At 47.3% G+C, this 18,606-nt stretch overlaps 1 protein-coding gene across 4 annotated transcripts in view; it reads right to left on the minus strand.

The window, feature by feature from the left end:
- Window positions 1-18,606, minus strand: part of PIK3C2B (phosphatidylinositol-4-phosphate 3-kinase catalytic subunit type 2 beta) — an 85,868-nt gene that overhangs the window by 19,547 nt on the left and 47,715 nt on the right. For all 4 annotated transcript variants that reach the window (XM_044002813.1, XM_044002814.1, XM_044002812.1 and 1 more), the window contains 11 exons: window positions 17,421-17,543; window positions 14,089-14,256; window positions 13,433-13,544; window positions 11,946-12,088; window positions 10,146-10,334; window positions 7,043-7,136; window positions 6,416-6,510; window positions 5,128-5,308; window positions 3,305-3,412; window positions 1,961-2,053; window positions 477-606 (listed from right to left, as the gene is read on the minus strand). In XM_044002813.1, the coding sequence (XP_043858748.1) occupies window positions 477-606; window positions 1,961-2,053; window positions 3,305-3,412; window positions 5,128-5,308; window positions 6,416-6,510; window positions 7,043-7,136; window positions 10,146-10,334; window positions 11,946-12,088; window positions 13,433-13,544; window positions 14,089-14,256; window positions 17,421-17,543 (1,436 nt within the window). The remainder of the gene's footprint in view (window positions 1-476; window positions 607-1,960; window positions 2,054-3,304; window positions 3,413-5,127; window positions 5,309-6,415; window positions 6,511-7,042; window positions 7,137-10,145; window positions 10,335-11,945; window positions 12,089-13,432; window positions 13,545-14,088; window positions 14,257-17,420; window positions 17,544-18,606) is intronic.

Raw genomic sequence — 18,606 nt, forward strand, 5'->3', positions numbered from 1 at the left:
ACTGTACCACCTAGCTGTCCCTGTCATTGACTTTTCAATCTTAATAGTATTTTTTTCCCCAGTTACATGTAAAGATAGTTTTCAACATTCATTTTTATAAGATTTTGAATTTCAAATATTTTTCCCTCCTTCCCTTCCCTCCCCCTTACCCTAGATGGCAAGCAATCAGATATAAGTTATATATGTACAATCACATTAAATATAGATTTTTTTTCATCAGAATCCTTTCCTAGCTCAATGGCAAATGAGTAAAGGGACAGCTATAATTACAGGGAACTGGGGCCAAGGATAATCTTGGAAAGAGGGCCCAATCTTCAAGCCCCCTCCGTATGCCACCTGGTAGATATCTAGCCTTAAAACGAGACCAAAGCAACTTCCTGATGCTCTGACTGTTGGAGGAGCTGAAGGAGGCACACAGAGGGGAGGGGTCCTCAATTCTTGCTATCGGCCCACCTATCCCAAGGAACCAGACTGACCTCGACCTCGGCCGGTGGAGAAGCATCGGAAGATGACCATGCGCATATCCAGTCCTTCCTGGATCCAGATCTTGTTCATGATTCGGATCATTTGCAGGGTTAGCATGTCCTGACGCAGGTCATCCCCACACTGTGAGAAGGGGAAAAGGCAGTGGCCCCATATGGTCAGAGCAGAACACTGTGGTACCTTCATCACCAACCTTGGGGCCCTCAGTCCCTCCACCAGTTATACAAATCTTCAAGATGTATTTTCCTGCCTCTCCTTTGATACCTCTGACTTTGCCTTATTCATTAAACCTCTTCTTATGGAACAAGAAATTACCTATTTTTTTTTCTGTGTCAGAACAAAGATGAGATTCCTCTCCCCACCCCCCTCCATTTTCTGAATCTTACCCCTTCCTTTTTTCTTTGGAGAGGGTGGAACTGGACTTGTGATTTCATTAACTCCTAGTGAGGAAATCCCCTTTGCCAACAAGGATTGGTATCTGCTCTGCGACTTAAATAATCTATTCAGGGTCACAGAGCCCATATAACTACTAAGTGTTTGCTTGAACTCAGGAGTTCCTGATTCAGCTCTCTAACCATTATACAACACTGCCTTTCAATCCTATTCATTCATGAATTTACTTCATGTCCTAGGTCAGTCCACAGTGGATGCCTCTCCTTCTGAAATCCTACGACTGGAAGCAGCTAGGTGGCCCAGTGAATAGATTCCCTGGGTCTAGCGTCAGGGTAACCTGAGTTCAAATCCAGCCTGAGACTGGATTCTTAGCTGTGTGACACTGGGCAAGTCCTTTAATCTCCATCTGCCTCAGTTTCCACATCTATAATATGGGGATAATAATAGCACCTACCTGATGGAGTTGTGATGATCGAATGAGATATTTGTAAAGTTCTTAGCATAGTAGCACTTACAAATGCTTGTTCCCTTCTCTCCTCCCCCATCTTACTTGCTGGCATCACTCATTAGACATTTAGGGGTTCTACTCTTCCTTAGATTGTTAGTTATCTTTCCATGTATATTTATTTTGTCTCTCCAACTGAACTACTAAGTTTCTTGAGGGCAAGAACTGTTTCTCATATTCCCCTCAGAAATAAGGTGCTCAAGAAATGTCTCAATACATCCTGGTGTCCACCCCCTCCCCCGCCCCACCAGTGACACCTATTGATCCTTCCATATACAGGGGAAATTAGATGCAAAGAAAAGGAAGTGGACTGAGTCTGACAGTTGTGTACCTACCTTGGTTAGGGTGAGCAGGGGGGATTCCCTGTAACCATTTCCCAGTAACCCCATTACATAAAATCAGGTATAATGTTTGGATTCTCAAGGAGCCCCTGTGGCTTAAGGTTGGTTTCTGGAACTGGTCATCGGGGTGGGCTATGATGTGTCTCACCAAGGTTAGTGCTCATAAAAAAGCAATCCTGGCCCCTTAGCCCCTAATGGTCTCCTCTTTCCTGACCCAAGCCTAGAACAGTGCTCTCACCTTGAAAATGACACGGATGTTCTCACCCAATGGGTCCACATTCTGGAAAGAGAGCTTCAGGGGGACTGCATTAGAGTTGAAATAGGAACAATCCTGCCACGGGGAAGGAGATAGATCAAAGTTAGGGTGATCTTAGTGGAGACAATGACCACTTCTTCCAATCTCTGACAGGTGATATCGTTTCTCCTTCCTGAACTCCTACCCCAACACAAGTTCTCCTCTCACTCTTGCTTTCAAATTTTCTCTCAAATTTATCCTTCCTTTTCATTCCCAACTGTCACCTTCCTAGTTTAAGGTTTCACACGTCTTCCTCACTGGCCTCCCTGCCTCCAGTGTCTCCACCTTCAATCAATCCCACATGCCACCACTGGATTAATTTTCCTAATATACTCTCTTGCTCAAAACCTTTCAGTGGCACCCCATGTTTTCCAAATAAAGTCCCAACTCCTTAGCTTGGCTTTCTTTCTTTCTTTTTATTCTTAGCTTGGCTTTCAAGGCCAACAACAATATGCCCTATGAAATCTACTTTTCTAGTGTTATCCACTTGCTGAACTAGACGACTGCTCTGAGGCGGCTAGGTGGCGCAGTGGATAAAGCACCAGCCCTGGATTCAGGAGGACCTGAGTTCAAGTCTGGCCTCAGACACTTGACACTTACTAGCTGTGTGACCCTGGGCAAGTCACTTAACCCTCATTGCCCCACCAAAAAAAGAAAAAAAGAAAAGAAAAGAAAAAGAAAAAGAGGATATTATTCCTCACTACCACCAACACATCTTAGACTTTCCCACTTCCTTAAATCTGCTCATCCCATTCCCCCTTCCTGGGATGTCTTCTCTCTTTACTGAAATTCTATCCCATCTTTCAAAACATGTATCAAAAGCCACTCTCTGATAAAGCCTCCCTTGCTTTCTCCAGAAGTGACCTTTGCTGACACTAAATTCCTACAGCCCTTGGTGATAAGGAGATGAATGATAATAAAAGCAGTGTGCCTGCCATCTCCCCTCTAAACTGTAAGCTATGTAAGGGCAGGCACTAGGCATAGTTAATGTTCAACATTAATTTACAGGGAGGCAGCAGGAGAGGCACAGGACCACCAGACATTTGTATCACCTGCCTACTTGCTTTGACTCTGGGCTAGCCTAAGTCTGAGTTCTTTGGGTCCTCTGAAATGCTCCAAGAGCTAGGTCCCAGCCCAGGACATCTGTCAGGCAGAGACCGGAGCATGGGTCTGGGATTGCAAAGGCCCAGGAAAGCTACCATGATTAGTCTTCTCATTTCTTTTAAGAACTAGGTGAATAAGGAGCCTGCCCCTGAAATCCACTAGTCCCACCTTAGCCCCACTCACCCTCGGCACAATGCCCTTAACCAGAAGGCTGGGGCTCAGGGGCAGCCGGCAAGAGCCATTGAGCTTAAAAAACTTCTTCACTTCCTCCAGCCCCGTTCGCAGGATACCCTGGTGGAAAGAGAAAAAGAGAGTGAAAGGGTGGGGGGGGGGGCGGAGAATCCATCACGCTCCCCAAGATAGGGTATCCTTTAGAGTAATTAGGGGGGATATTTCTGCTACTGCCTCCTTGTGGACCATTCAGTAAACAAATGCCAAGCCCCAGCTGCACCCGGGGTGCTGTTTGTGTTACAAAGATATGATATAAGATGCCTGCCATGGAGTAGTAAGGGAGGTGGCAGACATAATGGTTTTATTTTTTCTTTTTTTTTTCAGGGCAATGAGGGTTAAGTGACTTGCCCAGGGTGACACAGCTAGTAAGTGTCAAGTGTCTGAGGTTAGATTTGAACTCAGGTCCTCCTGAATCCAAGGCCAATACTCTATCCACTGCGCCACCTAGCTGCCCCAGACATAATGTTTTTATCATCATTCAGTGCCATATGAGGAGTACAAAGGGCTATAGGAATTTCTAGAAGGGAAAGGTCACTTCCAGAGCAAGCAAAGGTGGCTTTATCAAATTAGGGTAATTAGGTGTTAGACATTCAGAAGTACCTGAGGAAACTGGGCTGGAGAGAGTGCTGACCCAGGAAGACCCAGGTTCATAGCCTAACTCTGATACCCAATGTAGGAATGGCCACAGACAAGGTGGTCTCCATCTCCTCATTGGTAAAACAGAGACAGTAATAGCTCCCTATCTCGGGGTGATTGAAAGGTTCGAATGAAATAATGTATGTAAGGTACTTGCAAACCTTAAAGTGTTACATGTGTCAGTTATTATTCTCTTCTTCTAGGGGACCTTTAAGAACAAAGGAAGGGCTGGGTATGGTGGTATATGCCTATAATCCCTGCTAATGGGAAGGCTGGGGCTGGCAGCTCATCTGAGTCTGGACGTTGTAAGCCGCAAGATGGCTAAAGCCAATTAGGTGTCTTCACTAAGTCCAGTACCAATATGGTGAGCCCCTGGGAGCTCAAAGTTTCTGTATGCCAATGGAGGAGGAAGAGGAGGAGTAAGAAGAGGAAGGGGGAGGAAGAAGAGGAGAAAGACTTTCCCTAACTCCCTGGAGATGGTTAATATTGGTGGCCACAGAGCACTGAGCAAGAAGACCCTAGAGAAAGTTCATGCGGAACATCCTTCTGAAAAAGTGTGAAAACAGAAAGTATGTCCCTTCTCACCCCACCCTCCAAATGTGAAAGCCTTGACATGCAGTGACTAGTTGAAGGAACTGGAGACATTTAGCCTGGAGAACAGAAGACAGGAGGCAGTAGTAGGGGGTGGGGGATGAGGCAGTGACATAAGCATGTCATCTTCCAGTAATGAAAAGGTTGTCACTTAGGAGAAGGATGAGGCTCATTTCGCTTGGTCCCAGAGGGCAGAACTAGGAGTGATATGGAAGAATTTGTAGATTTTGGTGTCATACAAGGAAATAATTACAATTATCCAAAAGTGGAATGAGCTGTGTTCCAAGAGAGGGTGTTCTCCATCTCTGGAGGGCTTCAGTGGAAGCCAAGAAATCATCTGTTAGAGTCAGAGGTGCTGAAAATGGATTCCCGTTCTGATAACAGGCCACATGGTCCCTGAGGCTCTTGCCAGTCCTTCCATACAATGCTATGAGTCTAGGAAATGGAGTCCTGGCCTTTTGAAAGCAGGGGGCTAGAGAGGCCTATGATGAGCAGCAGCATTCCAGGCCCTGGACACCAGGGGATGGTGGCAGCCTTTATCCACATACCTGCCGTGCAGACGGAGCTGCTTCTCGAACCTGCTGAGCCAGTTTAGCCAGAGTGTTGACAAGCCAGCACTGCCTATTGAATTCCTCCCGAAGCCCCTTCCCACAGCAGCACAGCAGAGCTGCCAGCAGGTACTGGTATCGGATGCTGAACTGGGAGTCCTTCAAGCCATCCTTTAGCAACCTGCAGGGGGGAAACCGCAGCATGTGGGAAAGTCACCCCCAGCCCCCAGAAGTACCTGCCCCTTCCCCCCACTTACTACCTAATCTGATCCAAAAAACTTGTATCAGGTGCCTACTATATGCTAGGCACTGTGCCTAGCACAGTGGGGATACAATTATTAAACAGAGAGACAGTCCCTGCCTTCAAGGAGCGCACAATCTAAAAGGGAAAACGGGTTACCTCAACCCCACACATATACTGTCATGACATTGGGGAGAGGGAGAGCTCTGATTTCATCACAGGGATGGGGAACTTCTGGTGGGGAAAATCCTGTTACTCATATGGATTAGCATATCACCTGTAACTTATTGTCTTAGAGGATTGACTGTGGCACCCAGAAATTAAATGACCTGCCCATATTCATACAGCCCCACGTCAGAGGTAGGGCTTGAATCTGACTCTAAGGTTGGTCCTCTATCCACTGTGCCAGGCCACCTCTCGGTCCCCTAGTTAGAAGTATACACCCATGCAAGCTCAAACCCAAGCTAACCTTCGTGCTTGCCTCATATTTACACAGAACTCAAAGCACCCTCACATCCATTCTCTCTTCTGTCACCCCCCCACAAATCTCTGGATACCAAGAATGATTTTCCTTATGTTACAAGAATGATTTTCTTTATGTTACAAGAAACTGAATCCAGAGATGGTGAGTGACTTGTCAAGACGTCCTAGCCCAATAGATAACAAAACTGGGGACCAAGAACTAGTTTTTCTGATTCCCAGTCTATAGATGTTTGGAATAGAATGAGAATTATAGAATCTTTTTTGGTTTTTTGTGAGGCAATTGGGGTTAAGTGACTTGCCCAAGGTCACACAGCTAGTAAGTGTTAAGTGTCTGAGGGCGGATTTGAACTCAGGTCCTCCTGAATCCAGGGCCAGTGCTCTATCCACTGCGCCACCTAGCTGCCCCGAGAATTATAGAATCTTAAAATTGGAAGGGACCCTAGAGATTACATATATCCATTCCCCTTCATTTTCCTGGGGGGAAACAGAGGTCTAAAGAGGCCATGTGTGTGCCTACCCAGAGAGACACATCTGCCTCTCACCCATCTGCAATCGTGCTTTTACCAGAAGAAATAGTGAGTGACTCTCAGGTCACAGACGGCTCGTTTCAGGAGGAAGCGCACCAGAGGGCTATCAAGATAACATTCATACTTAAGGGCCTGTTTAGGGGAAAGAAAAAGAAAGATAGAGGGAGAACACTAGAATGAGGTTTTGTTAGCTTCCCCCACTGTCTATACCACCCACCCTACTCCCAATGACTCCCTTACTCAGTAGGGTCTACACCACAAGGTAGGTTGTATCTAGGATGTGGGGAAATGTAATTTGGTGTGTCTCGATTGCCCTTCTTGAAGCACCTCCTTCACACTGGGGTCAATGAGTCAGAGCTGCAATGTCCCTTAGAGGTCAAGCCCCCTCATTTTAAGATTGATGAAACTGAGAGTCCGACAGGCTGATTGCCCAGGGTTGCACAGTTAGTAAGAGCTAGAGTTTGAACCCAGATTTTCTGGCTCCAGATCTACAGTACCATAATGACTTACAGTGCATAGAAGTCAGCACCACTTTCCCCCATTTTCAAGGTCTCAGAAGAGACACCATATACCCAGCATGAGTAGGGGTGGGGTTGAGTCTGATCTGAAGAGGAGGAAGGGCAAAGGGACCACCTCAGCCACCCAAACACTCTCCTTTACTCACCTGCACCAGCTGGGGCAGGTAATCCAGGAGCTCTGCATCGGAGATTGAGTCAATCCATTGTACAGCCATACGGCGCACCTCCTGGTCTGGGAAACTACAAAACAGAGCCCCGATATTGACCTGGGACAGCTCAGTCTTTAGCTCTGCCTCTGCAGACCAGCCATGCCCATGCCCATGCCCATGCCCATGCCGACACCCATATTTGGTTGTACTGGGGCTGTGGCCAGGGGAGATCCCAGGTACATGCTTTGGACAAAGCCATTAGCAGAGAAACTTGAGTAACTCCTCCAAGACACTGCAGGTTTGAAAATGATGCAGACACCTGCAGCCCACCATCTTACCTTAGGATGGTAGAGCTGGGAGGACCCTTAGAGGTCCCTCAGAGAAAGAAACTGAATCCTAAAGAAAGAAAGTGACTTGCCTAATGTCACATGATAGATAAGTGTCAGAGCTGGGACTAGAAATCAGGGTTCCTGACTCTTCACTTGGTCTTCATTCTGTTGTATCATGCTGCCTTCCCCATAATTAGAGGTTTCAAGTATAGGAGGAACAGGCAGCCACTCTCATGGAGAAGTTTGAAGTTTGAAGTCCTTTCTTCCCACTCTGAGCACCTAAATATTCACTAACCTCAAATATTCTTTTCTTTAAGTCAGTTATAACTAGGCTAGGACCACTGGGGATCACACACCCTCCTCAGAGTCTGGAGAAGTCAGTTGTCCCCAGGCCTCCAAATTCTGCACCTGCCTACACACCACCCAACTTCCTTGCTGGGCATGGTCTTGTCTCTATGGCCCAACTCTACCTTCCAACCCCTAATGGGACTTGAGCAGGTGTCTCTGAGGGACAAGCCACCCATTCAACCCTCTGCCCTCACCAATGCACCCATAATCAGACTGTCCTCGGCAGCCTGCTGGATTATCTTCAGTCCCCCTGCCTCCAAATCCCAATGTCCTCTGTACACCCTCCCCAGGTGAAAGAATTCCTAGTTATGACTCTAACTTGGGTTGTCATTGCTGGGTCCTAGAATTATCTTTGAAAACCTAAATATTCTGTAAGAAACAATGGCTATGAATAATTCAGAGAAACAAGAGAAGTTGGACCGAGAAAACAATGCACACAATGATTACAACAATGTAAATGAAAGAACAAAATAAAAACAAAACGGAACATTGTGTAATTCTAGTTACTGAGCTCAGTCCTGAAGATGAGATGAGAAAGTGCACCTGCCTTCCTTCTTTGTAGAACAGGAGAATATGGATGTCGAATATTGCAGATATTCTCAGACTCAGTTGATGTGATGGTTCATTTTGCTTAAATGCTAATTTTTTCTCTTACTTATTCTTTATGACAAAGAATGGCTTGATAGGTAGGGGAGAAAGTAGAGATATATCTGGAAATGATAGGGATATCAAAACATGATATGGATAAAAACATTTTCAGATGCAAATATCCCTGGGGAAGAGAATCCTAATTATAGAAATCATTGCACCCATCTGGGACAATTTCCTCATCATGAGATTCCATGGACTCTATGTCCACTAAAGTCCCTTTCAGATGAGTAACCAGCTCCCCCTGCATTTTAACTTTATGGAGATGAGGAAATACAAGAGAACACATGCTTGCTGAGGGCAGGGATTGGTTCATTTTTTTTATTCTGAGCCCCTGGCACCTCAGATACTGAATAAATGCACAGATAGCATACTCATCAAAACTGCAGCTGACACATATCTGAGAGGATTGCTAACACCCAGGATGACAGTCAGATTGCAACAAGATCTGAACAGGCTAGAACACAGCTAGCTAACTCATAAAAATGAAATTTAATAAGGATAGACATACTATATCCCTCTTGGGTTGAAAAAATTAACTTTACAAATACAAGATGAGGGAAGGCATAGTGACAAAGCAGTTTGTCTCAGAAAGTTGAGGGTTTTGGTGAACTTAAGACCAAGAGGAGTTAATAGTATTATATTGCAGTCCCCAACCCAATGCAATCTTGGGCTGTATTAAGATAGGCATAGCTTCCATATATGTCAGCCCTGATAGCACGTAAGATCCTGGACACATCAGCAGGGACTGTTTCAGGTTTTGTCTTTATATCCCTAGCACTAGCACAATGCTTGACACAGCAGGAACATTGGCTGAATAAAGAGGTGATAACCCAGTTGTAGTTTACCCCAGTGAGATCCCCTTTGGAGTACGTGTTCAGCTCTGGGCATCACACTTTAGGAAGGAGGCTGATAGGCAAGAGAACATCAAGAGGAGGTGAAGAACCTCAAGATCATATATTCTGAATCGAAGGGACTAAGGGTTTTTAACCTGGAGAAGGGAAAACTCGGGGAGATATGAGAGCTACCTTCAAGGGCTCTCATGTGGAAGAAAGATTGCACTCGTAGAGGCAGAAAGAGGAGCAATGGGTAGAAGTTGTCAAAAGGCAAACTGAGGTTTGATAGAAAGGAAACTTCCTAAGTATTAGCACTAAAGGGGAATGGATTGCCTTAGGATGTGTCCATTTGCTGCCTGTGGGAATTCTTTTTTTGGATATGGATTAGTCTAGATGGCTTCCACTGCTGGAATTCTGTGATCCTGTAATTAGTCATCAGATGGTAGCAAACCTGTAACTTCAAAAGGCACCAAGAGAACAAAATCAGGGACAGATAAGTGAAGAAGGAAAAGGAAGAGGAGGAGGAGAAGGAGGAGGAGAAGGAGGAGGAGGAAGAGGAGAAGGAGGAGGAGGAGAAGGAGGAGGAGAAGGAGGAGGAGGAAGAGGAGGAGGAGAAGGAGAAGGAGGAGAAGGAGGAGGAGGAGGAGAAGAAGAAGAAGAAGAAGAAGAAGAAGAAGAAGAAGAAGAAGAAGAAGAAAATTCCATAGAATGGGTATTTGCTAGGGCATACAGTCTTGGAAGAGGAGATGCCAACCATCTGGAGGAGATCCAGGGAGCTGAGAAGTTAGAGGAGGTTCCTGGCATAAGGAAAGCATAAACTTCACCTGCTTCAGAATTATTCCCAGAACTACCTTGGGTCACTCCAGGGAGGCAGCATCATGGGGGCCCTGGGATCTGGAAGGATATGCAGTTCGGGAAGACAGTGCAGGTCACACTCACGTGGCATGCAGGAGTCCCAGGGCATCCTGGTGGTTCATATGGGTCCATTGCTTCAGAAGGGCATAGATGTCGGGCAGGCAAGCCCACTCCCAGCTGGGGGCACTGGCCAGCACCAGAGGCAGGGAGCTCACCTCCGAGTGGCAGTAGTAACGCTTCTCCCACACCCTCTTCCGGTCAGCATCTGTGAGCCTGTGGTAGGTAAGGCAGGGCAACAAGAAGACTGAGTCCTCTAGAGGGATGAAGATCTAGCCAAGAAATTTGGCTCATTTCTTTTTTATATGATTTCAAGACATTTTGACTTTAATATTATTCCCATTCCAACTCAGGGCAATCTAAGACTTAGGTACCAAGCTCCAAGCACCAAGATGTAGCCAAATGAACCAAGAGCCAGGTTCCTCCTTGGGTGGACGGTGGGGGGAGGTTCCCTGGAAAACATTCTTTCTCAAGAGATATCTGGTATCATTCCCCATGTAGCCACCAGAGGGCAGCATCCACCCCCTTGGGCTGAATGTGTATGGGTATGGGTGTACACGGCTATTTAATAGGATGGACAACTTCCTGAACCATCTCTCTATCTCCCTCTGGATGGGGTGACATCAGGTGTCTAATGGGAAAAGTGAAAACTGCTTGCTCTAATGAATTGAAGAGTCAGCTGCATCAGGGCTGAGGGGGAGGGGCAGCGAATGAGGGTCTGTAGTCACCCTCTGCTCAGGCTGGACTGAGAAGCCAGAGAAGCCAGGCTGGGGCAAATGGCTCCCAATGCTGGCATGAAAGAAGCATCTTTCTGGGAGGGAGATCAAAGAGCATCAGAGTCTCTTCCCCTCTTCTCCAAGCCCCATCCCAGCCTATGGTGAGAAAGCCTATGGCATAGCTGAAACTGGTCTCAAATAAGCACCGGATCCTTTAGAGTGATATAACCCACAGAAATCCACAAATGGTAATGTCTGTGTGTTTGGAGGAAAAGGGAGGGGAGACAGAGAGACAGGGAGACAGAGAGAGAGAGAGAGACAGACAGACAGACAGACAGGCAGACAGACAGACAGACAGACAGACAGACAGAGACAGAGAGACAGAGAGAAAGTTATCCTAAGTGTAAAGCAAGTGAAGGTAGCAATGTGACCTCTGGGATGGGAGTCCACCTGTGAAAGCCACCTAATCTCCTACATACCCTGAGGAAAGTAAACCTAGTCTGAAAGAACTCTGGGCCAGTGACTAAGGGAGGGGATGGAGATTTTCAGTCTAACTTTCTATCCCAGGCTTTTCTGCTCTTTGTAGAATTGTTGATCTTTAGTCATTTCAGACTCTTTGTGACCCCATCTAGGATCTTCCTGGCAAGATACTGGAGTGGTTTGCCATTTCCTTATCCAGCTCATTTTACAGATAAGCACACTGAGGTGAACAGTGTTAAGTGACTTACCCAGGGTCACAAAACCAGTAAGTGTCTAAGGCCAGATTTGAATTTCGGATGATGAGTCTTTCTGGATCCAGGCTCATTGCTCTATCCATAGCAGCACTTAGCTGCCCTCTTAGAGCTATACCCAAAGATAAAGTCTGAGGACCCTATTTTCTAGATGAAACCCCCTCTCCCACTCAAAATAATCCCTGCTCAGCCCCCACCCACCAAATTCAATTCAACAGGGGTTTTAAGGCACCCCCTCAGTTCTCTTGGACATACAAAAGCAAGAAGGCTGGACCCTGGAGCTGGTATGGGATATGGGAGGAGGCTGAGGTTGGTAACACAGGCAGGGCTCAGTGCCTGGCTGGGCAGTGGCAGGTGGGGTCAGATGTCAGGGACCTCACCAGTATAATGACTCTTTCTGCATGATGTCCTTGAGCCTTTGCTGGTCTTCCCCTCCAAGGCTTCTAAACTCGTACTGAGGGCTGAACTCTGCTCCAGGGGGGCTGGTGAACTTAATGTCGAAGGCTGAGGTGGGGAAGTCAATCTGGAGGAGTGGGGTGAGGGAAGGCAGGGGAGGGAACAGAGAGGTGATGAGTGCGAACTAGGCAACAGCGATTCATCCAGCCCTGGAAACTCTGACTTCTCACTCTCCCCCCTGCTATCTTACCTGGCTTCCTTCAAGTTCCAGAGAAGATTCCACCTTCTACAGGAAGCCTTTCCTGATCCCCCTTAATTCTAGTGCCTTCTCTCTATTGATTAGCTCCAATTTATCCTGTATAGAGTCTGTATCTACATGATTGACTGCATGTTGTCTCCCCCATTAGATCATGAGCACCTTAAGAACAGGGACTATCTTTTAGCTTTTTTTGGACCCTCCAATGCTTAGCACAGTGCCTGACACATAGGAGATGCTTAACAAATATTTGCTATCACATGCCATTAGATGATCGATATCTAATGAATGAATAACTGAATCAATTTACCTTTCTGGAAGAGGGAAGATGAAAACCCACCCAACCAGGTCTTGGGGCTTATGCATGGTCTTTCTCCTGCCCCCAAAGAAGACCTCAATCCAACTAAATCAGCTGAGTGAATATGGTAGGAGTGGGAAGATGGAGAATGTCCTACATTGCTTCTCAGAGGTGGAATTTAGATTTATGGAAGCTTTTGAGGTCAATCAGTCAGTCAGCAAGCATTTACTAAGGGCTTATTCTGTGTTAGGGACTGCATTATGGGCTGGGAATCCTAAGAAAGGCAAAAACATCTTCCCTGCCCTCCAGGAGCGTATATTCTTTCTTTTTTCTTTGGGCAATGAAGGTTAAGTGACTTGTCCAGGGTCACACAGCTAGTAAGTGTCAAGTATCTGAGGCCAGATTTAAACTCAGTTCCTCCTGAATCCAGGGTCAGTGCTTTATCCACTGCGCCACCTAGCTGCTCCCTAGGAGCATATATTCTAATGGGAGAGATGACTGTAAATGACACCAAACATATAAAATATATACAGTGTAAATTCAAGATAATTTATAAGGGAAGGGCCTGGGGGTGGGGCAGTGGAGAATGGTAGGAAAGACTTAATACAAAGGAGACTGAGTAGGAATTAGATTGTTTTTAAGGAGTCTCAGATCCCAGCTTCTGAAGGCCTTGGAATCAAAACTGACCTCCAAGAGGACAGGACTGCCCCTATCCTCCTACTCTCATCCCCAACCACATTTCCCTGGCTACCTTCATCACAATGGTACCCACTGCCCCACCCCACCTGCTATCTCCATCCCCACCATTCTGCTTTTCCAAGAGTATAAGTTCATTGGTATCTCCACATCTAGCAGGATCCCCAATATGAAAGCTGCCTCTGGGAGATCCAGGATGAGTGGAGAGGACCAAGGCTCACCTGAAGGATGACACTGTCAGGTTGGTGGAAGTTAGGTGCACTCCAACGGGTACTGGGATTGTCTTGAGTCGCTGGCCACAGACCCAGAAGCTTCCGGCCACAGGTCAACACCCTAAGTAGAAGCAGTCATGATGGGGTGAGCCCGTGAAAGAGACTGGGCCAAGCAAATCTACATGTCACATAAACCCTCATCATCATCTGCTCTCTACCACCTCTGGACCACTATCGCCCCACTCTCTGCTCTCCAACAAGTCAAGGACTTTTCTTCCATCCTTCAAAAAAATATCCTCCCCCATGAGGTCTTAGACTAAGTTCACCTAGGTCTGAGTGCCTTAATGGATCCAGTATCAATGGTCCCTTCCTTTTGCCCCAAAACACAAGTGTCTATTACTCTGCCTGGGTGCTACTATTTGTATCATAGAGGTGTGTGTGTGTGTGTATCTCTGGCTTTTCTGTTTTATTTTGTCTTGTTTCTCCTTTCTTTGATCTCCCCCAAATGTCCTGGGTCGTGCTCTGTACAGAGGCCAGGAGGAAAAGAGAAGGAGGGGTCAGCAGAAAGTGTCAGACGACTCCATAGTTAGGTCCATCTCCCCAGATTCCAAGGCTAGGCAGGCAGCTTCAGTTCCACTGCCTGTGGCCTGGTGAAGTATACCTACTGTCTAAAGTTGAAGAGGGGTGTGGTGACCCAGCCTAAGGCTTCAGGCACCCGTCGTTGTTTATTGGCCTCAGAAGAGCTGCCTGGTGGTGGGATGGGCACAGCATAGAGAGTGGCACTCAGCAACGTCTCCCGGGGCAGCCGGTTGATCTGAACAGGGAAGCAGATCCTAAAGGGAAGGAAAATCGAACTCAGGGGGTGATGCCGCACACAGGATTCCTTTTCCTCCATAAAACATCCAAAGAAGTCTTTTAGAACCTTTCAGTTTGTTCCTATTCTTTAAGGGCACAGATAGGTGCTCCAGAAAGAAGCTGGCCTCTAGAATTGGCAGAATCTTCAAAACAGACCAAATGCAGGAACTCAGAACTTGTCCTAAAACCCCCCAACTCTTCTTTGTAGCCACATCCTCCCATACACTAAGTTCTGAAAGCCAAAGAGCCCCCCTTAAGGTGCTAGGGTGCTTCCCAAGCCCCGCCCCCAGGGGATGGAAAACAAGACAGCTGGCCAAATTTCTGGATATCCCATTCCCCAGATCCAGATCATGGGGTAGTCCCCTCCCCACTCCCCCACCCCACCTCCAACTCAGCATGAGGAATGGGGTGGGGAGGACCTACTTTACCTTCCAAGTCGCCTCTGGGCCAAAGTCCACAGTCACACCCTCCCGGCCTTGGGCCAGGCAGATTCATAGCCAAAGGGCACTGGCAGAATTACCCATTAGAGAATAGTCCCATAACAAATGGCCTTTCCCCATATCAAACACCACAGGGAAGCCCCACTTCCCTATCTCCTTCAGGGAGACCTCCATGTGGAACAAAGATCTGCTCCCTCCAGGGACTGTGACAACACCACTGTGTCCCAGCTTCCCTTACCTTAGGGGGCCTCTATGACTATAATTAGTCCCCTCTCCACCAGCCAGGGAACATGCCAGCCTGGGGCTTGGCTGGGAGCAGCAATGCCCGGCTGTTGGACTATTTTGAGAATTGGTTGATCCCCCTATTTTGGCAACAGGAGGCAGGGTCAGGTGACCCAGCATCAAAGGAAATCGAGGACTGGTGTGACCCATCTCCCCCAACTGTCTCTCCACCCCATGGGGCCAGTTCCTATGCCTCCTTCCGGCTTAATAAGGGAGAAGGGGAAGGAATCTCAAGGCCAGGTCATGCACTGAGACCTGCCACCTGACACTTCTTGTGCTCAATCCTGAAGTACTCTCTGTTACTCTCTTTTTTACCCACCAAGTATTAGTACCAGGTGGACCTGCAGCCCCTACCTAGTTGGGAGGAGGGGGTGCTGCTGTAAGGATAACCACTAGGGCTGATACAGCCTACCCCGATGCCTGGAATACCCTCTCCCTAGTCCTGCCTACCATATCCTATTCCTTACAGGAAGTCTTCTCTGATAATAATCCACTTATATGATTCTGGAAATAGCTGGCTACCTCAAAACATCTTCATAATCGGTTCTATTTATGTGATCCCTGAAAGGTAAGGGTTGGGGTCTTTAATTTAAACTCTTAAGGACTCCAACCCATGGAGCATGCATGGTAATAAGCCTTTAATAAATATTAGTTTAGGGGGCAGCTAGATGGCACAGTGGATAAAGCACTGGTCCTGGATTCAGGAGGACCTGAGTTCAAATTTGGCCTCAGATACTTACTAGCTGTGTGACCCTAGGCAAGTCACTTAACCCTCATTGTCCCACAAAAAAAAGAAAAAAGAGAGTCAAGAATAAATATTGGCTTAATTAAATTGACTGGGATGAGTGAGGGGCAGGGCAGGCAGCAAATTAGAGATTTTCCTAAACTGTGGTTTTCTTGGAGCTGGGTAGAGCAGAAAACAGACATTTTACCAAAACAGAGATCCACTAGAAGCCTCAGATTCACAGATCAGTCTTATCTGCTAATCTGCCTACCTGTCTCAAGGGGTAGTTGTAGGGAAAGCACTTTGTAAACCTTAAAGAACTTATATAAGCTGACATTATTGCCACTAGCAAGGATAACAAAAATGAAAACTTATTGCCAGACAGAAGATAATGAAAAATCTACCTTGTGTTTGCACAATTCTATTTCAAAGTGATGTCGTAGATATGATCTCCTTTGATTCTCACAACCACTGGTGAGGCAGGCAGGCAAATATTAGCCATATGTAGATAGATAGATAGATAGATAGATAGATAGATAGATAGATAGATAGATAGATAGATAGATAGATAGATAGATAGATAGATAGTTGTTGTTTTTTGTTTTTTGGGTTTTTTTGCAGGGCAATGGGGGTTAAGTGACTTGCCCAGGGTCACACATCTAGTAAATGTCAAGTGTCTGAGGCTGGATTTGAACTCAGGTCCTCTTGACTCCAGGGCCAGTGCTTTATCTACTGTGCCACCCAGCTGCCCCCTATTAGCCTTATATTACAGATGAGGAAACTGAGGCTTGGAAAGTTTTAATGAATTGCCTCACAGTCACAGCCAGTCAAGTAGCAGAGCATGGAGCAGAACCCAGATCTTCTGCATGTTGTCTTACTATTAGTAAAAGTTTTGGACTTGTACTGTCAAGAAGACCTGAAATCAAGCAGGCTCTCTGACACTGGTTATGAAACCATGGGCAAGTCACTTTACCTCTCTTGGTCTCAGTGTCCTTCTCTGTAAAATGGGAATGATATACACAGGGTACAGGCCTCAGAGTCATGAGGATCAAATGAGATATAATCTATCCAAAGTGCTGTCAAAGCTTCAAGATCTAGGGAAATGTCAGCTGCTGTTATTGCTATTTTACTACACCAATAGGTTCTTTATAATTCCTTTTTTTTTTTGGGGGGCAATTGGGGGTTAAGTGACTTGCCCAGGGTCACACAGCTAGTAAGTGTCAAGTGTCTGAGGCTGGATTTGAACTCAGGTCCTCCTGACTTCAGGGCCTGTGCTCTATCCACTGATCTCATGTATTTTATGCATAAAAAGCAGGCTGCCAAAGGAGTCCATGACACAGAAAAGGTTAAGAACCCCTAAACTATCTGGGCTAACTAAAGCAACATTTCTCAACAATACTCCTCTATCCCTCACCAGCTCACTGCTCTGTCCTATAAACCCCACCAGCAAGAGTGTTCAGGGGCTGCCAATCTACACCCCCTCCTTTAGGGTTGTGGGTGGGACAGAAGGGCGAGGTTCCAGCAAAGGACAGTGCAGTGTGAGCCAGGAGCCCCTGTACTCTAGTTTTTTAGGGGCTATCAGAAACTGGGTCCCGAACACCCCCCTCCCAGTTGATTGACCCAATGGCCACTTTCTGGCTCAAACGCTGAGCAGGTCACTTGAGCCTGGGCACTGAGGAGGTAGAGGGTGGCTTACTGTTGGTCCCAAATGATGAGGTGGAAGAGGTACTTGTAGAAGTGAGCCTTGCGGGTCTGCAGAGGACTACAGAGCTCCTTGCCACCGTGACTGAGGGAGCAGGAGAGGTAGAAGTCTTCATAGCTAGGAAAGGGCAGACACAGAGGGATCGGATGAGGGCGCCATGCCTCCTACCCCAACCACAACCCCACTCACTTCCCCACCGCCACCTTCTTTCACCCCGATTCTAGTCCGAAAGCTACATGTGGGAACAAGTAGATGAACAGAGGCCTCCCGACCTAGCTGCTGTTCCAGCGGTCACACTCCCTAGTTCAACTTCTGTCAAACCCTAGGGGAAGCCAGGAACCCCCATGGGCAGCAGGGAGAGCCAATGGGAAAGTCTCTCTGGGAGAAGTGACCTCCAACCTTTTACTTTGTGAGGGGTGGGGCAGGGTTGCCTTCTTTCTGGCCCCACAAGCAAGGTCCTTAATGTCCAAGTCTGCTCTTTCTCTATTCTCCCCAAACTAAGCAGGCATGCCCTGTCTGTGCGAGGGGGAGGGGGGGAAAGGAAGAGCGACATATGCCGCCATGAATGCCAACACATGGGGGTCCCTGTGGCTCATGACAGGTGCCTAGTGACAGGAGGGGTCAGAGAAGGCCCTGATTTCCCAGGCTGCCTCCTTTGTTCCCAACCAATCGCCCAGAGGAATACATTAAGTAGGGAACAAAGGGAAGGGCTAGGGGTGGGGATGAAGGGGAGGGAAGGGGCGGGGTGGAGTCCACAGACTACTCCACAGCCTAGTACAACTCCCCCACTTCTCCTCGGGTCCCCCACTCACCCACCCTGGCTCCAGAAGAGGAATGGAGGATTATCAACTGCATATCCCCCTCCTCCCACCCCCACAGGCCTAGAAACCCCAGACAAAGGGTCATCTCCTACCTCCCTCCCCCCTCCCCATTGTGTCTCTGCTGGGAAGTACAGCCATTGGCCATGGGGCAAGCACTCTATCTGGGAACCGGCCATCTGTCACAGTCTCTCCCTCGGGCCCAGAATTGGGAGGGGGCTGGGATGCCTGCACACACTCCAGAGAAAGGGGATGGATGGCAGCATGTGCACTCTGAGGCCCCTTTTCCTAACTCTAGCTCACCAGTTCCACTCTGGTCATCTTTTTCCTCTTCCCTTGGAGTTCCCAGGCCACTCCAGCTG

Source organism: Dromiciops gliroides, chromosome 4 (genome assembly GCF_019393635.1).
Source record: "Dromiciops gliroides isolate mDroGli1 chromosome 4, mDroGli1.pri, whole genome shotgun sequence".
Taxonomy (NCBI): Eukaryota; Metazoa; Chordata; class Mammalia; order Microbiotheria; family Microbiotheriidae; genus Dromiciops; species Dromiciops gliroides.